At 46.7% G+C, this 23666-nt stretch overlaps 1 protein-coding gene across 1 annotated transcript; it reads right to left on the minus strand.

Moving 5' to 3' along the window:
- Positions 1 to 2605: 2605 nt before the first annotated feature.
- On the minus strand, positions 2606 to 20996 carry EGFLAM (EGF like, fibronectin type III and laminin G domains). Its single transcript, XM_049648136.1, has 6 exons — positions 20888 to 20996; positions 19157 to 19235; positions 15317 to 15460; positions 9033 to 9116; positions 4521 to 4624; positions 2606 to 3723 (listed from the first exon to the last, which is right to left on the minus strand). Exons 1-6 carry the CDS (start codon positions 20889 to 20891, stop codon positions 3569 to 3571), a joined length of 570 nt encoding a protein of 189 aa, XP_049504093.1. The 5' UTR covers positions 20892 to 20996; the 3' UTR covers positions 2606 to 3568.
- Positions 20997 to 23666: the final 2670 nt, after the last annotated feature.

A 23666-nucleotide genomic window follows, 5' to 3' on the forward strand; every position in this document is an offset into this window, starting at 1 on the left:
TGGCACAAATCCTGTCCCACTGCTAGTTCCCCTTCCTTAGAACAGCATAGCTGCCGAGTACCAGGCAACAGGTGGAAGGAGGAGGGAGAACAGGGCCCAGCAGGTGAGGCTGGAGGAAGGGCAGAGATGGCCCCTGGGCCGGCCACCGACATCTTCACAGACCTCGTCCCCACCGCCTCACCGCGGGGACAACCACGGCCAGGGGCCGCCTCACCCCGGCTGCGCGTCTCGCCCTCTGCTGGGTGACTCAGCAGCTGTCTCCCTCCTACAGAGGTGTGGTCTCTTTCTTCATCTCTCGCATCTATGGGCTTGGGCTAATAAGACGTGGCAGAAGGGACCGGTGGCAGTTCCGAACCTAGGCTGTCAAAGGACTTCCACCTTTACTCCAGTTTATTCCTCGCCCTCTCCTCCAGTACGAAGGGCATGTCCGCCTACCCGCTGGTCCCACAGGGGGGATGAGAGCCACACGGAGCAGACCCAAGTCACCTCATCGTCCCTGCCGAGGCCATCCTAAATCAGCCAGCCGCCACCCGAGTGAACAGGTCCAGCTGAGACCAGAAGAACCACCTGGCCAAGCCCGGCCGAGATCAGCAGAGTTGCCTGGCTGACCGCTCAATACACGAGAGCAATTAGTCCTTACTGGGGTATGACCCTGGGGCTTTGTGGCCACCGGGCGTGCAGGTTTTTGTAGCAGTAGACAACAGAGGGAGGGGAAACTGGGGCACCCACAGACCCAGCTTGAGATGGTCTCAGCCACCGACCCCAAGTCCGAGTCCTCAGCTTCAGAACAAAGTTTTCATCCCCACCACCGCCTCCACCCATCCAGTATCTCCTGGGTTTTGTTCACTGAAAGGGTGAAAGAGCCTTGCTCTTGGCTTAGGGTATACTGTCTCCTACCCTGTTCTCTGATCCTGAGCGCTTAGGTGATTAGTTCCTTTTGGGCCACCCTATTCTGGTGCCCTCTTGCCAGCAGGATCCCTGTTGCCCCAGCCCACCATGGTGTCGGTGTCGCCCTTTCTCATCCCTTCTGGACCCGCCCAGGGTGGGGGCTGGGGGGCAAAGGGAGCTCACAATTCTTATCAGCTTCCACACTGGCTCCCAGGATCTCACCCCTGAGTCATCGCATTTTTCTCTGGAGAACACCTGCAGGGAACAGATCATCTACAACACAACTCTTGTGGCTTCAGCTCAGCTGGATATTTTGCTAAAATAACAATGGTTTTTGTTTGTTTGTTTTGTTTTGTTTTGGCTGGAGGCCATCTGTGCTATGAAAGCAGCCCCATAGTATCTTGGGAAACACTGGTCCTAGCAGTCTCCCAGGAAACGGTGTTGAGGTGAAGGTGGTTGGGAGGTGGTAAACGCCACTTTCCAAGACATCTTCTGATCGATTCCCTGAAGGGGACAGAGAATACCGAGATGTTGGCTTAAGGAATGTAGAATTCTGGGCTGAGAAAATGGCACAAAATATTGTGCAAAGACATGAAAATCCAGAGTTCAAAAAAGCGTGTAGGATACAGACTGAAGGATATAAGAATGTAACACTATGATAATTCTGTATTTTCGAAGCTGATCGCTAGCAGGAAGATTTTGCAATTAACTAAAATAGGGCACAAAACAAACAAGACCACACTTTCTACCACTTGGCTTTCCTGCAAACTGTACTCCCAAGGTGACCTCCATAGGAGAGAAGGAATTGCCATGACTGTCGCTGTTATGACCCTTGTCATTATTACCTCTATTGCTGTTATTCCTCCAGGAGGAAGGGTCCTGGTCATCAAAGGTCCCAAAGGCAGGAAGCAGAAGGCTGAAGCACAAAGTGAACGTCTCTAGTTTATTCAATTTTCAGAATAATTTTTTCTTCTTATTTTAGAAAGAGAGAGAGAGCAGGGGAGGGGGCAGGAGAGAGGAGGAGAGAGAGAATCTCTTCTCACAGGCTCCACGCTCAGTGCAGAGCCCAACTTGGGGCTCGATCCCACAACCCTGGGATCACTACCTGAGTCAAATCAAGAGTCGGACGCTCAATCGCCTGAGCCACCCCGGCGCCCCATTTTTCAGAATTCGTAAAGTGCCCACACTGGGCTTGGCCCAAATCTCGGAGTCTTTGCTGCACAAATGGTGCACACGTAAGAGGAGATTCATGACGGACTAATTATAGGCTCTTACGCGAGTTGGGTCATATTTCCCTTCTCTTTGGGGACAGTGTTCATCTCACCTTTCCCTTAGCAAGTTCCATCCTGGAGATGTGCCAGTGAGCCAGCTGCCTGCAGGGTCACAAGCGTGAACAGCGCTGGGGCATGGCCGACGGCTCAGAGGAAGCAGTCCCGAGTCTCTGGTTCTTGCCCAGACACTCGGACCATGCTGAGGGCACCCCCTGGCCCGGAACAGCCTTAGAACAGCGCTGTAAGACTTGCAGGGATCATTTCTATGGTTCGTTACTAATTGTGTTAGTGTTCCTTTGTGGACATCGCCTCTGTCAGGATCCGTAACACCGCCCCCAAATGAATACCAGACCGAATGAAAGAGTTCTAGCCTTCTCATCTCTTTTATTCAAGTTCCCTACAGACATCCCCCCTCGCTTGAAACAAAAATGACAGTGACCAACCTCAGTAATAACACAAGTAAGTGCCTTTTAATCTGCTTATTTTGGAAGCTTCATATTCATCTCCTTGAGCCAACGTTTACCAAAAGAGAATGGTCAGCTCCCCAACGTGCTCACCCCAAGCTACCTATCCCACTCCAAATGATGCCAAAAGGGCCCAAACAAGCCTCTTTGGGGAGAAAAATTTTTGGAAGTGTGCAAAGAATTCAGGGTTGTCCACGCCAACTGGCAAAAGTATACTGTGCGGACAATCTGCAGCTATAAAAATATACACATACAAAAAGACAGCTACAAAATCATGGTGCCCATTTTCTTAGATTTCCATTATAAAAAGTAGGGGTTTTCCATTAAAGGTAAACTTGGGGGGGGCAGCATTATAACTGTAATTCCATGTCTAGTCTCCCCTCATCCTTATTTTCATGGAATAGAGCACACTGAACTAGCCACTGAGGAGTGGAAGGGGTTAATCCTAACAATTCTCGGACCAAGGTGAGAAATTCGAGGTTCACGGTCAATGGTCATTCTGCTGTCAGTAAGAGTGTCATGAGTCAGGGAAGGAGGGAAGTATTTTAATCCTGCCCTTTGGCCCTTTGGGTCTCTTTTTTTTTTTTTTTTTTTTTTTTTTTTTTTTTGCACTATGAATCACAACACAGTCATTGAGCTACAGCAGACAGGCTCTGGAATTTGCATTGATGTGTGATCTCTGGCAGCCCCTACACATTCAATGGAGAAAATTCGATGCTTCCTACACAGAGTATTCCGCTGGGTTTGGCCCACAGAGTGTCAGCAGGAAAGGCCACACAGGGACTCCTGTCTTGGGTCTCGTTTCTCATCAGGGCATACTTTCTCCTTGATGAGAGGAAACACACCTGGTCCCCGTGCCTCTGCGTATGGCATCAGGCAGGGGCTCGGGGCCCCCTGGGATTCTCAGGATAGAAGGCTGTGTCCCTTGGGCAAGGCCAGCTGGTGTTACTTGGCTCCACAAGTGTTGATGTTTTTCCCATCCACGGCGTCTTCCACGAGGGAAATGTGGTAATCGGTGGACAGGGTAAAATGAGAAATACAGCCCACAAGGCCTCGCATGTATTGCCTGTTAGTGTGCAGAGCAATTTCCTTCATTCCACCTGCCAGGAAGCAAGAGGGAGAGGAGGTGAGCCAAAGGGGAGGATGTCTCTTTAGGATACCTGTCTACTGACCAAGGTGTCCCTTGGCTGACACGATGAGTGAGGGCTATGAGCCCCTTGAACTGCTCGGTGCACAGCATTTGTCCAATTAATGATTACCCCTGAAGGAACACGTTGACTGATATCAATCTGACACACAACCAGAGGCTATTTACACCCTCCTTGCATGTGATTTCTGACCCAACTGACCACTTACAGCCAAATAGTATCCAATAAAATTTGAAATGTTATATAAGGTCAACAAAATGTAACATGTAAATGTGATGTCATCTTAAACAGAAAGAAATACACTGATATTGAATGCTTTCAATCAAGTGCACTTTTAGGAACTATCACATGGATAGAGATGTATTTTCAGGTTTCTGTATCTGCAGTAGCAGGTTCTAAACTATTTACAGAAACACCACTCATTCTAATTCTGAGAGGGCCAAAGAAAGATCCTCCTTCCTCAGAGGGAACTTTCGGAGCTATATTAAGCAGGTTCCTGTTCTATAAACAAGAAAAGCATGGTTTTCCTGGTGGCTCAGCCCAAAAGCACAAAAGCATCTAAGTGCTTCCTGCCCCCTCAGCGATGAGTCAGAAGTTCAGAAAATGGAAGAAGAGAATATCTGGCAGGCTTCCCAATTTCTAAGTATCTGATCCAGTGAAGTACACCGCTTTGGGGAGCCCCACCATGAGAAATGGAAGATTAATGAGAAAACACTGGCATAATTTAGACTTGGTCAAAGGTCACTTACCCACATACAGAGCTCCATTGATGTTGAGCTGCCTCATCATGCCAGGTGATTTGCCTGTTCTGGCCCCATAGTCATCCACAGTTATCTTTCCAGATTGGCCATCCCTGTAGAAACCGTGATTTTTGGAGCTTCATTTAATTACCCTCCATTTTAATAAAACTGTATTCAAGTACCTACTCTGTGCCAGGCGCCATGCTAAATGATAGAGGTGCAAAAATGAACAAAAAATTCCTGGCCTACAGGAGTATATGGTCTACCGAGGCAAACAAAAAATCAAATTGTAAATGACCACATCTTGCCCCCACTCTGCAGTAGAGGAATGCCAGGATGCTGTGCAATTACACAGGAGGAGAGAGGGTCAGGGAAAGCTTCAGAGGAGATTCTGAGTTTCGAAGGCTGGGTAGGTCAGGTGAAGGAGGAGGGTAATGCAAGCAGGAAGTGGCAATGCCAACGGGAAAAAAAACAGGGGACTGGTACAGATTAAGCATAGAGAATTCCAGAAGTGGGAGTAGAGCAGCCAGAAGCAGATGATGAAGGGCATCTCTGCTGACGGGAACCAGAGAAGAACGTGTAAGGGGAGAAGTGGTCGTGACATGATGGCACATGATGTGTTTGAATGCTATTCTAAGCAAAACGGGAAGCCAATGAAGCAGGTATTGTAGAGGGAGGATTACTCTAGGGGAGGACAAAGAACAGCTTAGAAGTTTCTAAAGGATTTAGAGAGTCACCCAGAAGGGGCTCTGGGCACAGTGGAGTGGAGGTATTCATCTGTGGCAAGGGCTTTAACCACTTTCTAAGCTGATTTCCAAAACTACCCAGTCCCATGACCTTCAAAAAACTGCTTCTGTTTGTACAGCTTTTGGAGGGGGTGTACCAACACAGGTTGCACTTTTTTTTTTTTTAAAGGAGTTCATTATTGATCTTCTAATGTTCCTTTTTTATAGCAAACTGTTCTTGTTTCTTGGGTTAATAGCCTTTCTTCCCTCTCTGACAATTGTAATATGTTTTATCATTTTTTTTTTTCATTCAAGTCTGTTTCCTTCAAATTGCTTTGTTATGTTAATTTGTTGTGATACCCATCTTTTACACTGGAGACTCTTCTCAAATGCCCAGTGATTTCTGACTGCCACTTCATAGTCAAGTGAAGAAAAAAAGCACTAAAAAGCAGATTGGAAGCTCTGTGTGCAGGATGGGCTCTGTTGACTGTGTGATGGGCTTCATTGTGCTGTGATCTGGCTCAATCATTTTCCCGGGGGACACGCGAATTTTCTACTTCCTTTACTGTGGAGTATAGGCATGGCTGCCAGCGCTCTGTAATCTCACTGGAGGAAGAATTACAGGGTTCTTAATATTCAATATATGAGCTTGAACACGTCCCCAGCCCAGTATACGGTCCAGTATTTAGTTATGCCTAGTACCTCTCATTCCAGACCCTTATTTCACTCTTCCAAAGAACTGCCTTTCATTATTTTCCCATGGTTAGGCAAAGGGAAGTGTGCCAAATATGGGAAGTAGAAAAGAAGTTTGGGGTCTAACTCTTCAAGTAAATTCAAGTACATTTTTTAAAACCGATCTTCCTGCTTTTAGCCCCTCCTTCACCTTCCAGAGGTTCCTGGCTCTACCTCCTTTTTGGGGGTACACTAATATAAATCTGTTGCCTGGGCCTCACATCTTGGTAGCAACTCTTCTAGTAACTAGCTTTAGAGGTAATTCTGTTCTGTCCTCACCCTCGATACCACATACTGCCTCCCCATTTTGGATATGCTTTTTTTGGATCTCACACCTGAATGCCATGATGGGCAATGCCCACAGTAGTTTGCTTTGCCTGACCTGCCGTTTTCCCCCCTCCATGACTCTAAAAAATTCCATTTTTCCTATTTCATTTCATCAGTTCTACGAATTTTTCATTTTGTTATATCTCTGAAATGAAGATACTTCTTACAATCACTGGCATCTTAGATTTGAAAAAACATGGTATCGACTTCTAATATGATAAGTAATATACTTCGCTATTAGGTCCATTACTTATTGTCTACTGCCTCCCGTTAGAACGCAAGACCATCAAGGCAAGGGTGATGGTATTATTCGATGATGTGTCTCATGTGTCTGGAATAGCACTGCAGTAGATGAATGAACAAGTGAATGTGTGAAGCTTCAACATCCTCGTCTGAAATGGGAGTAACTATGCCTATCCTACAAGGCTACTGATGAGAGATTATACGTGCAAAGCACGGAGCATGGTACCTGATATGTAATTGCTGTACAAAGAGTGGTAGAGGAAGATGCTGCTATTGTTTACCAATACCATCATCGTTCTCATCTGTAAAACGAAGATCACAAAACCCAAGTTGCTGTGAAAATTGACCAGGATAAAGTATGTAAGGCACCTGGCATCTTGAAGAACCTTAACAAATGAAGATTTGCTTTCTCTTTTCTGCTAGGATTAATTCCTACAAGACCAGGATTACTCAGAGCAAGACAATGTAGGAAGCAGAGCTCCCCTTGGAGATCTCTTCTTCATTAATTCTATTTCTGACTCTGAAGCCTGCTTCAGAGAATTAAGGTATTCATCCAACCCTTCTAGGTCTAGTTGAAACCCATGGCCGTAACCCAGATCCTGCTTGGATCTGTTGTACTACCCCTTCTAGGCCTATCTGCTCCTCTGGGGCACAATTTATAACATCTGCTTGAATCCTCCCATCTCTCCAGTTCCTGGTTAGTTCCTTCTGTTCAGTCCTCACTGCAATCTAAGACCCACAGGCAGAGATATCACTGATGAAAATAATAACAGTCAGGTCTACTAAATCATTTTTGTGGTGCCAAGCTCAGTGCTTTGACATTCAAAGTCCTTCTGTTGGAACATGCCCTGTCTTACCCTTTAAAACATCTGAAATCCTAGCTGGGGTGGGCTGCCACTCCACGGGGTGGGATGGAAAGAGCTTTGATCTAAGATTCTAATTTTGGTTCTGCTCACAGAGAGTTGTATAGTCTTGGGAATGTCACTTGACCTCTGTTCCCTGAGATGTCTAGGAAGTGCCTAGAATCCCCACCAGTGTGTATCTTGATGAGCATAATCAAACCACAACAATTTGGAGGATTTAATAATCATTCCACAATGTCTGACTATTCCACCAACCCTCTCGATTCAAGGAAATTAACAACAGGTGTTCTCTGATGTTCCCAGGATGGGAGTTAAAGGGATCAAATGTGGTATTTCATATTCCTTTGGATGATTCTGAGTGAGCCCTTTTACAGATGAGTAAAGAGAGAAATATGAAGAACTTAGAAGCTACATTGTAGTATCTTGAAGTTGAACTACGAGCATTTAAATTTATATCCTAGAATATATTTGAGATCAACATTATAAATACTCACTATGGGAAAGACATTTCCTTTTTTCAACCAGTCGGAGCTAGGGCTTCATAAAAATCACTGTCTCTTTTCAAGGGCTTTCTGAACCCCCCGGGCAGTTGGCACGGCTCTGCCTCTTTATCCTTACACATCCTTTCAGGCTCAGAGGTAGGCAAAATGGGCAGGACACTGGGGTCCATCGAGGCTACTCCCACCACAGCCTACATGTGAGCTGAGCCGGAAACTGATCATGGTAGCCCCATGTTTCCCAAGCCTTACTCATGACCTCACCCACCAACCTCCTCACGGAGGGCTATGGTAAATGCTCAAGGAACCTGACCCAAAGACTCTGTTCAGTTCATCTCCTAGAACCTTCATCTAACATGGCAAGAGTGAATTTTTTTTTTGCATTTTTTTAAATTAATTAATTAACTCATTTTTTCATTTACATCCAAGTTAGTCAGCATATAGTGCAACAATGATTTCAGAAGTAGGTTCCTTAATGCCCCTTACCCATTTAGCCCATCCCTCTTCCCACAACCCTCCAGCAACCCTCTGTTTGTTGTCTATATTTAAGAGTAAGAGTGCCACTTTTTTATAGAGCTAAGTTTAAGCCTGGTGCTATTTGGTTTCTCAGAATATACTGTTAAGAATATGGACACAGGTAGTAAAGCTCATTTTAAAGGAATGATTCACCCAAAGTTAATCAGAAGTCAAGGTAGTGACCTCTGTGAGAGGGGAAATATGTAACTGGGGCAGGTTACACACAGATTCTAAGGCTCTGTAATGTCAAAAAAAAAAAAAAAGGAAAAGTAGGCGATTGCCTACACAATGAGAGTTGAAGCATTTCTTAAAGTCCACATGCCCGGAAATCTTATCCCACTAGAGATATAGCTCTCACTAGATAGCAAGGCCCCCTTCCACTTCAGCCATCAAAGAGTTCTTTCTCCAGAAAGTCACTGTCGAGTGAAGATTTGGGAGTTCAGCCTCCCTAGTCTGCCAGTGTTTGGGAAAAGTAAGGTGGAAGTCAGTAACAAAATGCCCCGAAAGACCCAGGTCAGAAGTAGTAGGATGCCAGGCAAGGTTGGGGAACAGGACACTGGGGCTAAAGGGACTGGGATAGCACATCGACCTCTGTCTCACCTTTTGGTAGGTACTCACCTAACAGCCTTGACTCGGTGCCACCGACCATCATTGAAGGAGCCATTAACCATGATGGATGCCACACCACTGCCCAGGTTATAGCTGACAGCGTGGGGGAAGAACAAGACAGACAGAATGAAGTACTATACTACAGGCAGCCAAGCGTGCACAAACGATTCTCATCTCGAACATTCTTTGGGACTCAGAATGCAGTTTTCTTAACACGAAACAAAACAATGTTATAAAAAGCATTAGGTTTCCAGGCTAGGCCATGAATGATTAAAAAAAAAAAAAAAAAAGTTTTCTTTAAATCTTAGTTGTAGTAAAATACACATAACATAAAACTTACCATTTTAACCATTTTTAAGGGTAGAGTTTAGTAGTGTTAAGTATGTTCACATTGTTGTGCAAGCAATGACCAAAGCTCTTTTTATCTTGCAAAACTGCAACTCTGCGCCCCATAAGCTACAACATGCGATCCACCCTTTCCCCAGCCCCTGGCAAAAACACCACTCTACTTTCTGTGTCTGTGACTTTGACTATTCTTGGTACCTCATATAAGTAGAATCATACAGTGGTTATCACTTTGTGAATGGCTTATTTCATTTAGCATAACGTCCTCAAGGTGTTTGTTTGTTTGGGCCCCATGTACAGAAGCGTCAGTACCATAGTATCGGGAACAAGAAGGGTTTTATCATTTGTAATGTGTGCTACTAGGTTAAATGATGTCTCCTGAAAATTAAGGTTCACCCAGAACCTCAGAATGTGACCCTACTTGGACATAGGGTCTTTGCAGATGTAATCTAAGTTTATGATGAAGTCATACTGGAATAGGCAGCTCTAAATCCAATATGTCCTTATAAAAAGGGAATTTTTGGACAAAGAGACAGAGACATGCATGGGAAAATGCCACACGAATATGGAGGCAGAGACTGAAATGATGCATCTATAAACCAAGAAACACCAAGAATTGCCAGCAACCACTGCTACGTGGGAGAAAGGAATAGAACATTCTCCCTCAGGGGCTCTAGAAGGAACCGACCCTACCAACACCTGTGTGTTGGACTTCTATCTTCCAGAATGGAGAGAGAATTAATTTCTATTGTTTTACGTCACCCAATTTGTGGTAAAAGTCATGGCAGCTCTCAGAAACTAACACACGTGTTTTCGCCTTTTGAAAAACAAAACAAAACAGGACGTTGCGGAGTAGGCTGAGCCCCAAAGAGATCAGGGTAACTTACCTGAAAATCCCCAAACTAACGTATAGGACTTAACTTGGTCTCCTATCTGCTCCTCCCTCCCCATTTTATTCTGACATCAGGTCTACTCAGTAGCTTTGTATTTTCTAGTGCAGTTTCCAGATGCCCTCCTACCCCGGGGGTATCAGAAGACGTGCACATGTTGTTTACGGGAGAGAAATATCCCTCTTAGTCCAGTGTTCATTCAATAATTCTAATTTAATTTGATTCAACAAATATTTGGTGAGTGACCACTCCAGGCTGGGCACTGGGCCAACTGCATAGACCTCCCCTTGATAATGTAATAAAGCCTATGTAATCATGCTCTTCGAAGAAAATGTGTTCCACCAGGACACCTCTCTCTTCATCTTAGAAGAGGACATATCTCTCCATTACTTGACTGGCCAAGAATTAGGAATGTTGAAAGGAAACCTGGATTAGTTACTGAGCTCCTGCATGCACTCGCTCTGAGAAGACAGCAAGAACAGAAAGCACTTGGCTTTCCCAGGGAAAGCACTATCGGTCCTTTCTGTAATAATGGCGGCTCAACGGAGTCACACAGCCCATAGACACTGAACCAAGCACAGAACCTGGGCGACTTGACGAACCAGGAGACACAGTTGTCACTCTGATCCTGAAAAGTTTACTGCTTTCTAATGAATTTTCCCACATCCTGTGTCCCCTTGTATGAAGCAGCCTGCAGGTGGAATTGTCAGATTTCATTATTTAGTGGCCAAATACTTTTTGAAGAAATGAACAAATACGAAGCAGGGCCAAGAGCTGCTTGGCAGCAACTGAGCTGAATTACTAGTGTGGCTTTTAGGAAAGGTAGCACAGGGTAACAGAAAGAGCATCAGCTCTTGGATCGGACTAGCCGGCCTTGATTCCCAGAGTTGCCAATGACTAGCTCTGGGACGTTGGCCATTTGCCTGATCTCTCTAAGCCTGTTTCCTCATCTTGAAAAGGGAGTAATATCTTCCCTGAAGGACTGCAGGGAATATTATATACAAAGAGCACAGCACACAGTAAGATCCAAATAACCCCATTACCCCAAATATATGAGGTCTTTAGTGCAGCTCATATTCAGGGTTGACAATACATCTGCAGGAACCAGTAATAAGGAGAAAGTTGCCACCAAGAGTTAAACTCATCAGGCCTCTCCTGGAAGAGTAGTCATGTGTGACAGTAAACCCACAGTCTGTCAATATGTAACTAAAAAGGCCAGGAACACCAAGTTTCTGAATCAGGGTGACTTGGGTAAAATCTCAGGGACGCTAGACTGGAACGAGATTGTGATCCAGTGAGTGGAAACCTTTCAGTTGATAAGGCTCCTGTTCATGCAAAGAGCCCGAAAGTGCTCAAGGGAGTCAACACTGAACCTGGCAGACAGGAATCCAGCCCTCATTGTGGGGTGGAGGTTGGAGGGGCCGCTCGGTTGGCATCTCCACGACCTGACTCTCCAATACCCACCACCACTCTATCTCACCCTCCAAATAACCTCTTGCCTCTCCAGACACCCTGTCACTCTGGAATATCTGCTTTTTGCAATGATAAAGACCAAGAACAGTGGTTACCTGTATTGGGAGAGGGCATGAGGGAGCTTCCCTGGGTGAGGGAAATGTTCTCTATCTTGTTCTGGGGGTGGTTACACAGGCATCTACATGTTTAAAAATTTACCAAAATCAGGGGCACCTGGGTGGTTCACCCGGTTTTAAGCTTCAGACTTCAGCTCAGGTCATGATCTCCCAGCAGTTCTTGGGTTTGAGCCCCACGTCGGGCTTTGTGCTGACAGCTCGGAGCCTGGCGCCTGCTTCGGATTCTGTGTCTCCGTCTCTCTCTGCCCCTCCCCCCCTCCGCCTCAAAAATAAATACACATTAAAAATTTTTTTTTAAATGTACCAAATTCATCAAGCTGTATACCTAACATTTGTGTACTTTATGTAAATTATACCTCAGGTGTTTTTTTTTTTTTTTTAAAGGTGGAAATATAGAATGAATGAACAAATGAATGTATGTCTGGCTTCTCTATCAATGCCTTGTTAATCTGGTTAGCATGAATCGCTTATTTTAGTCCAAATTTACCTACTTAACTTGCTGTGCACGAGAAGCTATGGGGCTGAGCACCAAGCAGGGGGCTGGCTCGACGAGCCACCAGGTGAGGCCTTTTGGAAACCACTCGGCTGCCTCCATGTGGCGACACCCCTGCTTAGTCACGTTCCCTTCGAACTGTAGCACAGGGCACTTTGCTAATGGCACATCTCTTCCTTTTTCTCTCTTGCCTGAAAATGTTATCAAGGTCACACGGTAACAGTGGGAAAGACGGTCAATCAAGCGATTGTCACAAACCTGTTCACTGGGTTTTATGCCCCATATCCAACCATAAAGCGTAATGAAACAAAACAGCCAGTATCCACACACTTGGATTCCCTTTCTTCTACTTAATCTTGCACACGGAAACACAGAAAACATTTGCTCAAAGATCACGATTTTAATAACCATTACCACTAACTGCTAGATATGCCAGGCCCTGCATTCTGTGAATTAACTCCTTCAATGCTCACAACTGTTTCCTTTCACAGAGGTCAGGTGACCTGCGAGAGGTCAACGGCCATGGGAACGGTGCAAACCTGACTCAGAAGGCCACGCTTTTGATCATTTCAGACGCTGTTTCTTAGGGCGTGGTTCCTGACGGCACCCACTAGGACCTGGTCCAGCAGAATCTCTGGGGGTGGTCCCAGGAGTCGACCTCCGAGAGCAGCTCCCTGCTGACTCTGTACATTGACATTTTCAACCCACTGGCCTGAACTCTAATTCCTCTCTCTGCTCAGCCTCCCGCAGCCGAACTTCCTACGCAGTAGGTGCTGGGTGAATGGATGTGGGAAGGAACTGCCCAGAGGAAGGAAAAGCAGCAGAGGCAACAAGGCTGTGGCCCCAGGCCCAGGGGCGGGCGCAGATGTGTGCCTTGGTGGGCGATCCCTTACACAGGACACAGCTAGAACTCCAAGGCTTAAGTGAAAAACACTGGGCCCATTTTCAGAATCCCGAGGAAGAAGTGGTAGCCTAACAAAAATGGCTGGGATGCCGTGGAGTTGTCAGAAGGGTCTCTGAGGGTGTGGGAAGTGGGGGTGGCCGGCTGTGGGAGCCAGAGGGAGAGCTGTGCCGGGAGGGCCCTGGGCAGAGCTCCCATGACTGGGCTGAGTGGATGGGTTTTAGCTGGCGGTTTAGGGGGAAGTGGGGCCTCCCACCCACGGCCCAGCTACTGTTTCAGTTCCCTTTTCTGGGCACAATCAAGCACTTGAGGCCTTGGTGAGGTTAACCACAGGAAAACCACAAGAAAATGGCTTCGCGGCAGCCAGCCTGAAAGTGGGGTGTGAAGAGCTCTGCCTTTGACCTCGGGGCCAAGCGGGGGAAGGGGGACCAGCCGGTGAGAACTGCTCCCACCGGCCAGCCTCTAGCTTCCAACCACACGCGCTCTCACTAGAATCCGGCAATCACAGGACTGCATGGCTTAGCGTGCTCTGCTGTCTGGGGGCAAGCGTGATGTTGGGCAAGTGACATTTCCTCTCAAGATGCCTTTTGTTCAAACTGAAAAAGACTTAACAGTTATTCTACTCTGGCTATCAGTAATCCCAGTGCATGATCCACAGAAGCCTCAGAATTAAATCTTCCCCTTCTCCACAGGTCAGTCATCTTTGTTTTAATTCCAACTGATGCCCTATCATGTAGTGAATTTGTGCTAGTCACCAGAGGAGGAATTAAAAAAGGGAAAGCCAGATAAATTCCTACCCTCGTGGAGCAGACAGACGATCTAGAGACACGCAGGGGTTTCAAACATTAGCAGACACAGAGTCACTTGGGGAAACCGTTAAAACAGAATGCTGGGCACCCCCCTAGAGTTTTTCTGGTTCAGTAAGTCGGGGGCAGGGCTGAGAATCTGCATTTCTAACAAGTTCCCAGGTGACACGGATGCTGCTGGTCCAGAGACCACGCTTGGGGGAGAGGGGTAGAGGGAGAGAGAGAATCTTAAGCAGGTTCCATGCTTAGCAAAGAGCCTGACACAGGGCTTGATCCCCGACTCCGGGATCACGACCTGAGCTGAAATCAAGAGTCGGACACTCAACACACGGAGCCACCCAGGTGAACCTGGACAAGTTATTTCTAAGCTCGAGTGAGGATGTAGCATCAAAATCTCTACAGAAGCTTTTTCATATCACACAAGCCAGTGCCTGCCTGGAGAAACCCAGCTCCCGCCCAGTGTGGCGGGGAGCAGTGGTCTAGGAAACCCTTTTGCCACCTCATAACCATCCATTTGACAAGTTTGAGAATAGTCTAAAGTCACTCAAAAGAGGTAAGAACTTCTGGGACTGCCTTATCAGTATCACCCAAGAAGCATTTACAGAAAGCCAAATGTTGGGTCGACCTACTGACGTATGAATCTGTGCTTTGCTCTTCTTTGCCGTGGGAGATTGGAAAGCAGGCATTCTCCTTCCAAAGGCTGCACAGCTAATAGGGAACAGAGTCATAATTTACATCCAGGTCTTGCGACCTTCGATGGCTGCATCCGTCTGAGCTAGCTTGAGCTGAACAGTCATATCCATGCTTGGCACTATCAAAGTCCTCTCTCTACGACTTCCTAATTTCCAAGTGGGGAGCATATGGCTGCAACATACTAGAACAGGGGTCAAAAAACTTGCCGTAAAGGGCCAGATAATAAATATTTTAGGCTTTGCGATACAGTCCCCACTGAAACTACTCAAGTGTGCCAGTGTAGCACGGAAGCAGATAATATATAAATGAATGAGTATGGCAGAATTCCAACAAAACTTCATTTACAAAATTGGGTGGGGGGCTACATTTGGTCCTCAGGCTATAATCTGCTGACTACTGCTCTAGAAGATGGATGAAACATCGAAACACCAGGAGCGTCAAATAAGCCTGGCGCTTCAGGCAACAGTCAATTCCAGAAAAATGTGTGCTGGCTTACTTTGGCATGACTCTGTTTGGCATGAGCAGCACTGAGAAAAATCGCAAGGTGATGCTGCAGACAGCTGGTGAGGGGGTTACCTGAACACCAGGGCTCCATCTCGAAGGCCCAAGGAAATGAAGTCACTGTTGGGTCTCATGGGGCTGTCTCCCCTCCACAACAACAGGCCATCTTTGGCAGTTGTCTTAAACCTCATGAATGCATTTGTTCTTGATCCTGATACCCTGGGGGAAAAAGACAAATAATTGCAACAAACCAACCAGTGTCCATCGACATCCATTCTGCATAATCCCAGTTTTGGCCACCAGCCCCAAGAAGCCAGGAATGAGGGTCATCTGGCCTTCCCGATACTTACTACCAGGAAATTAAAAATGGCATCACCGCCACGAGTCACAGTATGGGTCTAAAATGCTGGACTTCTCATTCTGCAGCAGTGTCCCCTCCCCACATGTGGTGAAACTCCACGAGGGAGTACTTGATGAGTCACAGAGTAGCCAGAGTCTGGCCAATGCCAGCATCAAAGATGCACCACCCCCTATACACACCTAGGTCTTTCCTCTTTCTTGTCCCACCTTCGTGGGGCCTTGGAAAAGCGCTCCTTATTCCCCAACAGAGAGCGAGTTTCTTAATTGCCAAGGGGTTCAAGTCAGCAGCCCTCTGGGCTATGATCATGGCCATCGATGGCTTGCTCTGGCAGGGACTGTCCTTTAGGGCAGAACAGGAGGCAGAGTGCCAGACGGGGCAGAGTGCCAGTCGAGGAAGGTGGCTTGATTGGATAATGATCTTGAGAGCTATTGGGGCAGCAGCAGGGTGGGGAGGAAGAGGAAGCGGAGAAGAATGGAGGGATGCTCAGGCAGGTCAGCTCCCTGCCCCCACAGCCATGGCTGGGCATATAATCACATGCTTATGTGTTCTTATCAATTCTTGGGAATAGACCAGTTCAGAAATCTAGTCTCACTAAAGTGACCAGGGTTTTATCTAATAAAAGGAGAAGAGCAAGCATGAGGTCCTTACATCAAAGTGAGATAAAAGTAAACATAATTTAGCATTGCTCCTAATATGGCACTACTGGGAAAGTCTCTTTTTCTATTTCCCTATCGCTCGTGCCATCCTTCTGTCTCACGTACCTGGTCAGGAGCTGTAGAGTATATGTTAGTGCAGATCTTCCTCAACTTACTATGGGGTTATACCCTGATAAACCCAACATAAATTGAAAATGCCCTAAGTCAAAAATGCATTTAATACACCTAACCTACCAAACATCATAGCGTACCTTAAACGTGCTCAGAGCACTTACATTAGCCCACAGGAGAGCAGAATCATCCAAAACAAACCTTAACGTAAAGTGTTGAGTGTCTCGTGTAACTTACTGAATACCATACTGAAAGTGAGAAACAGAATAGTTGTATGGAAATAAAATGGTTGTAAGTGCTTCTGTGGTTCACCCTCCTGACGGCGTGGCTGAATGGGAGCTGCGGCCACTGCCCCGCACTATGAGACAGGATCGCATCACACATCATAGCCTGGGAGAAGATAAAAACTCAAAATTCAAAGTATAGTTTCTCCTGAATGCACATTACTTTTGCACCACTGTAAAGTTGAAAAATCATTCAGTCGAACCATCTTCGCTCAGGGATTATCTGCAGCGAACAGGGGAGGGGACTTTGGTCTAGGTTTTCCAAGAGCCCGACCTACATAGAAAGAGATCAAGTTTATTGTCCCCACACAGCGCATTAGAGTGAAGCAGTGAGAAGCAGGGTCCATAATGGTGACTTTGCCACCAGGCCGGGTGCAGAGAATCCAGCCCTGACCTACTCACTAGAGATCTGCTTTTTTCCATCTTTTATTCCAAGTTCCTTACTTCTTTTACTTGCTCTGGATACATTGATTAGTATAAGCTGATCATTAATGGCTCCATTTCTCTTGCAGTGATTGGTTTAGGGGTGGCCATGTGACCAATATTGTCCAATGAGATAGAGGAAATTTATCAGGAGGATTCTAGGAGAGATTCTTTTCCTTTTAAAAAGAGTCAGATGTTGGGGCGCCTGGGTGGCTCAGCTGGTGAAGCATCCGACTTCAGCTCAGGTCATGATCTCATGGTTCATGAGTTCGAGGCCCACGTTGGGCTCTGTGCTGACAGCTCAGAGCCTGGAGCCTGCTTCGGATTCTGTGTCTCCCTCTCTCTCCGCCCCTCCCCTACTCGAGCTCTGTCTCTCTCAATAATAAACATTAAACAATAAAAACAAAAAAGGCACATAAAAAAAAATGTTTACTTCCACTGGCTATTGCCCTGATTTATAGCCATCTCATGAGCATCTTATGGACAGCTGTCTTATAACCATGAAGGGCGGGCCATTGGGGAACTTGTTGAGGATAACAGGGCAGGAAGATGGAAGAGACTTACTCTTTGATGATACAGTTGAATCGCTGACTTAACCAACCCCGGAACCACTCTAAGTCTGGACCGCTTGTTATGTGATGTGATAAATGCCCTTCATCTTTCAGACATTTTGAGCTGAGTCTTCTGTTATTTGCAGCCAAAGGCATCCGACGACTGAAACAGACCCTGATCTTGACTTCCACTTGCAGCTTCACACACGTCGCATATACATGCGTGTACACGCAATTGCTTTGGTTTGGGACCCTGCACCTCCTCCTCTCACCAAACCCCTCTACTCCCCCAAACCACCCGGTGCCTCTTACTAAGCACCAGGGTGCTCAAGACTTGGGCCCTCTTCACACTGCCTTGTTTTCTGGGGACTGAATGCCCTTCCGTTTTGGGGGGAGAAAGTGCTGAAGAAGGAAGAAGCTCTCTCTCGGCTGGGAATCCATATTTCCTAAGGCCCCATGCAAAGACAACCTAGATAAATACAACCTGGAATTAAAGAAATGAAGCAACGCCTGCCTGGTGTGTGTTCTGAGTTACCAGGGACATCCAATGCCGCAAGAAAAGGTCTCGTTACTACTTCTGTCCCTTAGAAGCCCCCAGGCTCCACCCTAAGAACTGGGTGCCTTTGGCTTAAAGCTTTGCCTTAGTCTGTTAAGATGCAGTCAACCTGAAGATGAAGGAAAATTCTAGAATGATGGTGTTGGTGGCAGGGTTGGGGGGGTGGCACCCTATAAACTACAAAGAACCAGAGGAGGAAAAAGGAGAGAAGGGCAAACCAAAAGCACCAAAGATGCGTCTCACAAGGGCGAAGACTTGGCCTGGGCCAGCCTTTCCTTTGTCCTGTAAACATGCTCCAAACCAGGAGAATTGGACTGCAGAGCAGTGCCAGAGCTCCTGCCGCCAGGGATTGAAAGCCACGGCTAGGACGTGGGCCGCCAGGGATTGAAAGCCATGGCTAGGACGTGGGCTTCTCCTTGTACCCACATGAGAGCTGAGAAGCCGCTCCCTGAGTGGGCCAGAGCCTGCAGAGGACAGAGGACCTTTGCTAAGGAAGATACAAAGCGGCACCTGCATTTGAAGACTGGCTGGCCGCGGGAACACTGGGGTGCTTGGGCTAATGGTTCCGGGCAGAACCGCAGACTGTGGCCACAGGACAACGTGAAGCAAACTGCCCCTCCCGGGGACTCATACTCATAACCTTCTTGCTTCTCAAAGCCCGAGTATCGCAAATCCTGGAGCTGGGTAGTTCCTCTCTCCAGGCCCTTTGACCAGAAAGGGTTTGGGCTGTTTGTAATGGGGTTGTTTGAAGGGCAGCATTTTTTAAGTTTAGTTTGTTTTTTGTTTGTTTTGTTCTGGTTTCTATGTTTATGGTGTGTGTGTTCCCCTCCCCCCCCCTCCCCCACCCCGAGGCCACGGCAAAAAGGACTTCTTTGAGAGTTATCTTCCGGCAAGTAAGATAAGGAAAAGTCTGGGAAAGACTCAGAAATCTACCCCCACAGAGATGAGAATGGTGCCTGCTGTAACTTCTTACCTCTTGAGGATGTCTGGATTGTCATAGATCAGGTAACTGCGGCCGATAAACTGTGGAATCTCGATGGCTTCTGTGATCGCTGAGACAGAACAGAAAATGGAGGTTACATGGTATATGGCTCCCTTGACCCCAGCCCTCAACCACATGGCAGGAAAATACAAAGGAAGCCAGCTCCTGGAAACGGGACATTTAACAACCTGTCAGCCCCTTCCTCTTGGCTGCACATGCACTTGGCCAGGTTCAGAACTGCCTGTCGTGGCTGGGAGTTGGTGTCTCCCTGTGGTTGCCTCCCTGGGGCTGGCTGTCACTGCTATTGGCCTCAGCACTACTGAGAAGTCCTTGCAATATGTTGAAACTTGAACTGTGCCCAATTATTCTTGGAATCCAACGAGCAGGTCCGGGGCCATGTGGGGAACAGCTGGGGATAACCCTAGATGCTCTCCAAGGGAGGCAGAGAAAACATTCTCCGAACAAAGCCCACCAGGACTGCATTGTTTGAAGCCAATCTGCCCCAGGACTCCTTCAGCCATGACCTCAAGAGATCGGTGAGGTGGGCAGGATAAGGTTTATGACTCTTTTTTTTTTTTTTTTTTTTTTTTTTAACAAATCACCTCCCAGTGTTACATTTCATAGGATCTTCACTACAATCCCATGAAGTAGCAGGGAGTATGAAGGAGGGTTGGTTATTCCCATTTTACAGAAGAGGAAAATGACACACAGAATCATCAAGGATTTGCCCAAGATCACACAGCTAAGACAGCAAAAGACCATAAGCCAACGGGTTCTCCCTAATTCTGGCCCTCAGCCCACTCAGCAAAAACTTTCCAGTATTTTAGAAATATATTTCCTTCTTCCTAATTTCTCATCACTTTGTTTTCCTTAGGAATCACCCGTTTCCACACAGTTAGCAATATCTTTTCCTCTTTAGAAATGACAGTTTAAGGAAATTAACATGGAATGAATCTCATTTTCAAAGAAATGTGTATGAAATGAGAGACAAAAATCCAGCTTAGCTTTTTATTTAATTTTTTGCAATGTTTACTTTTGTGAGAGTGAGAGAGAGAGAGACAGAGACAGAGAATGAGCAGGGGAGGGTGGAGAGAGAGGGAGACACAGAATCCGAAGCAGGCTCCAGGCCCTGAGCTGTCAGCACAGATCCCAACGTGGGGCTCGAACCCATGAACCATGAGATCATGACCTGAGCTGAGGTCAGATGCTCAACCAACTGACCCACCCAAGCGCCCCTAAGGCAGCTTATAAAACGAGTTCTAGTTTCACAAAAATACCCAGTTGACACAAAGGAGACACTGAGCTGACTCTACACCCAGGAGAGGAAGTGTGTAACTATCTGATACTATGAACAGTAGGAGAGTTGAAGCATAACTTCTTAAACATGAAGAGAGAGAGAGAGAGAGACAACAGCAAACGCTCAAACCCGATGACATTGAGCCCTAATAGAAGGTCTTCTGTTGGCAAGTTCCCAAAATCTTTTCATAAAAAATACAAAAAAAAAAGAAAGAAAAAAAAAAAAGGAAGGAGGGAGAGAAGGAAGGAAGGGAGGAAACAAGAAAAGCAAAGGAAGAGAAGTGAAACGTTTAAGATCGTTTCTGAGGGAACTATGAAGAAATTGGCCTATTGCTCTCTGGTGCAGCACAGCCCTGGACAGGGGGCAGCCAGCTGAGAGGGCCTATTAGAACCCAGAAAGGCTCTTGTGCAGTAGCCCCCACTTACTCATGGCTTTGCCATCCACACTTTGAGTCGCTTGTGGTCGGCCGCGGTGCAGAGGGACATCATCCTCCCTACAACCCTCAGGAAGTCAGTAGGAGCGTGACGCCTTCCACCTCACTCATCTCGTCACACAGGCATTTTATCATTTCATAGCATCACAGGGTGGGGACAGTCCCATAAGATATTTTGAGGGAGAGATCACAGTCACGTAACTCTTATTACGTGTGTTGTTACATGTATGTTCTATTTTATTATTAGTTATTGTTGCTAACCTCTTACTGTGCCTAATGTAGACATTAAACTTTATCGTAGGTAAGTCCTTAGAGGAAAAAACATAGAATATATAGGATTCTGTACTGTCTGTGGTTTCAGGCATCCACTGGGGGTCTTGGAACGTTTCCCCCACAGATAAGCGGGGGGCTATTGTAGCTTAAAATTCTGGTCGCACCACCAGCCTCTCTCCCTTCTGGTTAAAGTGGGTAGGAGAAAGAGGGGAAGAAAAGGAGGGGAAATAGAGGAAAAAAGAGTGGGGTGCAAAACAGCACAAGTTGAGTAGAAAAACAAATGGGAAGAAGGAAAGAGAAGGGAAAGGTTCGAAAAGAACACAATAAGGAAGGAAGGGAGATGGTGTGAAAAGAAAGGAGAGCCAGGTGGACAGGTAGCCTTCAGGTGGGGAAAGAAATCAGGGCAGGAAAGCCAGGCAGAGAAAGGAGGACCCAGAAGAACAGAAGCAGAAATGAGAGGGCAACAGTGGATGAGGTAAAAGGCGGCTTGCAGCTAGGATGCGGGCCCCTACTATCAGGATACGAGTGCCCAGAAGGAAAAAGGAGAGGCTATCCAAGCCAACGAGTCCTCGTTCCCAGAGCTAAACATAGCCAAGGCTCCCCTACTGGGCTTGGCTCACCCCCAGGGAGAGAGGCACAGGCAGGGCCCATCCCTGCTGTTACTGGCCACGGACATGGGCCTGTGGCCAAGAGCCATCGTTCCCCTGGACTCCTTGAAATGGTCAGGATGTTCTTGTCACATGTCACCAGCCCTGCACACAGAGAGCCTCAAAGGGGTCCGTGTGAGCCCAGTCCGGCTGCCTGCTGAGCCCCCTGGCTCTGGGGCTCAGGCTCCTCCTGAGACAAGCTGGGAGACCAGCGCATTCTCAGGGCTGGTGGTTTTAGAGGGAGGATTCCCACTACCCTGGTAGTGTCCGAGGCCCACACCATTTCCCCGGATACCCTCTGCATGTGGTCGGCCCGTGCTGTGCCCGTGGCCTGGCCAGAACTCTCCCAGGCACGAACCCAGGGTGCTTTCCCAGTGTCTTGTGGAACGTGCTGTACTTACTATTGAGGCAGTAGTTCCCACACTCTGCCAGGTGCCAGCATGGAACAGAATAGGGAAAGTCAGAATTCCACAGTCAATATAAAATCCCAATTCTCTTGGTTGCAGATCCCCGAAAACCAGCCTTGTTTCCCTCATAGATCCCTGCAGAGGGCCCAGCTCACCCTCTTAGGGGAATGTGAGTAAGAATCCCAAAGGGACCACTGGGATCGTTCTCAGCAGGATTACCTCAAGTCACAGACTCACCTCCCTAACTAAGTCTTCACTGAACAGTGGGGGTGGGGGTGGCAGTGGGCAAAGAAGAGATGTAAGTTGTCTGACACTTCCGAGGCTCCCCTGACCTTCAACCAACAATCCCCATTTATTCTAAACCTGCAGAAGTAGTTCTTTGCTAAAGAGTCACTTACCTTGTCCATGATTATTACTTTTCTTGCCTCTAGACTACATGTGAAAGAGGAAAAGACGAAAAGAGCTGCCTCTTTTCTCTCTGTAGTGGAAAAATACCACCCCAATTCCCACCTTCACCTCCCCTTTGGAAGATCCAAGAACCCTGCTTATTTTGTGATTAACAAACGTCAGGGGGATGCTCCAGAAATGACATGACTGAGTACAAAATGGAGAAAATGTACTCACTGTAGGCAGTACATATGGATAAATATTAATTCCATACTAAAACATTAGAGCCAGAAATGACCATCTTGGCCCTTTCTGGCCCTTGTGGTTTATTTAAATATTGTAAACACGACGATATTTTATCCTAATCTAATTTTTTTCTACATTGTCTTTTTTTCTGCGGCAACTACACTAGTCGACAAGTATTTTTGTCATGTCTTCCCATTTATACCCAGAAGCTTGTGCCATCTGCTGACACACAAAAAAATACCCCAATGAATAGCAGCATCCAAGCCAGGCAAAGCGAATTTTCCACTTGAGGGACCTGAAATTCCCAAAAGACTCTAAATAGTTTGACGGGAGTGCTGGCTCTCTCACAGGACCACAGCAGAGGAAGGACCTGGGGCGGGGGGGGGGGGGGGGGGGGGGTTGTGATCTGACTTTCCCAACACCATCCCGATGGTGGCAACTCCCTCATCCACAGGGCAGCTCCATCCCTTGCTGGAAAGTTCTACTTGGTACAGAATTCTTGGTTACATGACGCCTACTCTGTAGGCAGAGTGAACAACAACAGAATACCTTTTTCTTTATGACCAGCTGTCAGGGATCTCAAGAGCAACATCTAGGCCGACCACTCCCACATGTTTCCATTGTTTAATGATACAGCATCCCAAGGGGAAAAACTTCCCTGTATTATGCATAATTAATGTATTTTTTAATCTGTGGTTCTATATACTGAGTTTTCATATATTATGGCCTATATTTACTGAAGCTGTTTTTTCATACACTGGGACCAAATAAATAAATAACAAAATCATCTAAATCAGACCCAGCAATACGC

This window comes from Panthera uncia (assembly GCF_023721935.1).
Source record: "Panthera uncia isolate 11264 chromosome A1 unlocalized genomic scaffold, Puncia_PCG_1.0 HiC_scaffold_17, whole genome shotgun sequence".
In the NCBI taxonomy this organism is placed as follows: domain Eukaryota; kingdom Metazoa; phylum Chordata; class Mammalia; order Carnivora; family Felidae; genus Panthera; species Panthera uncia.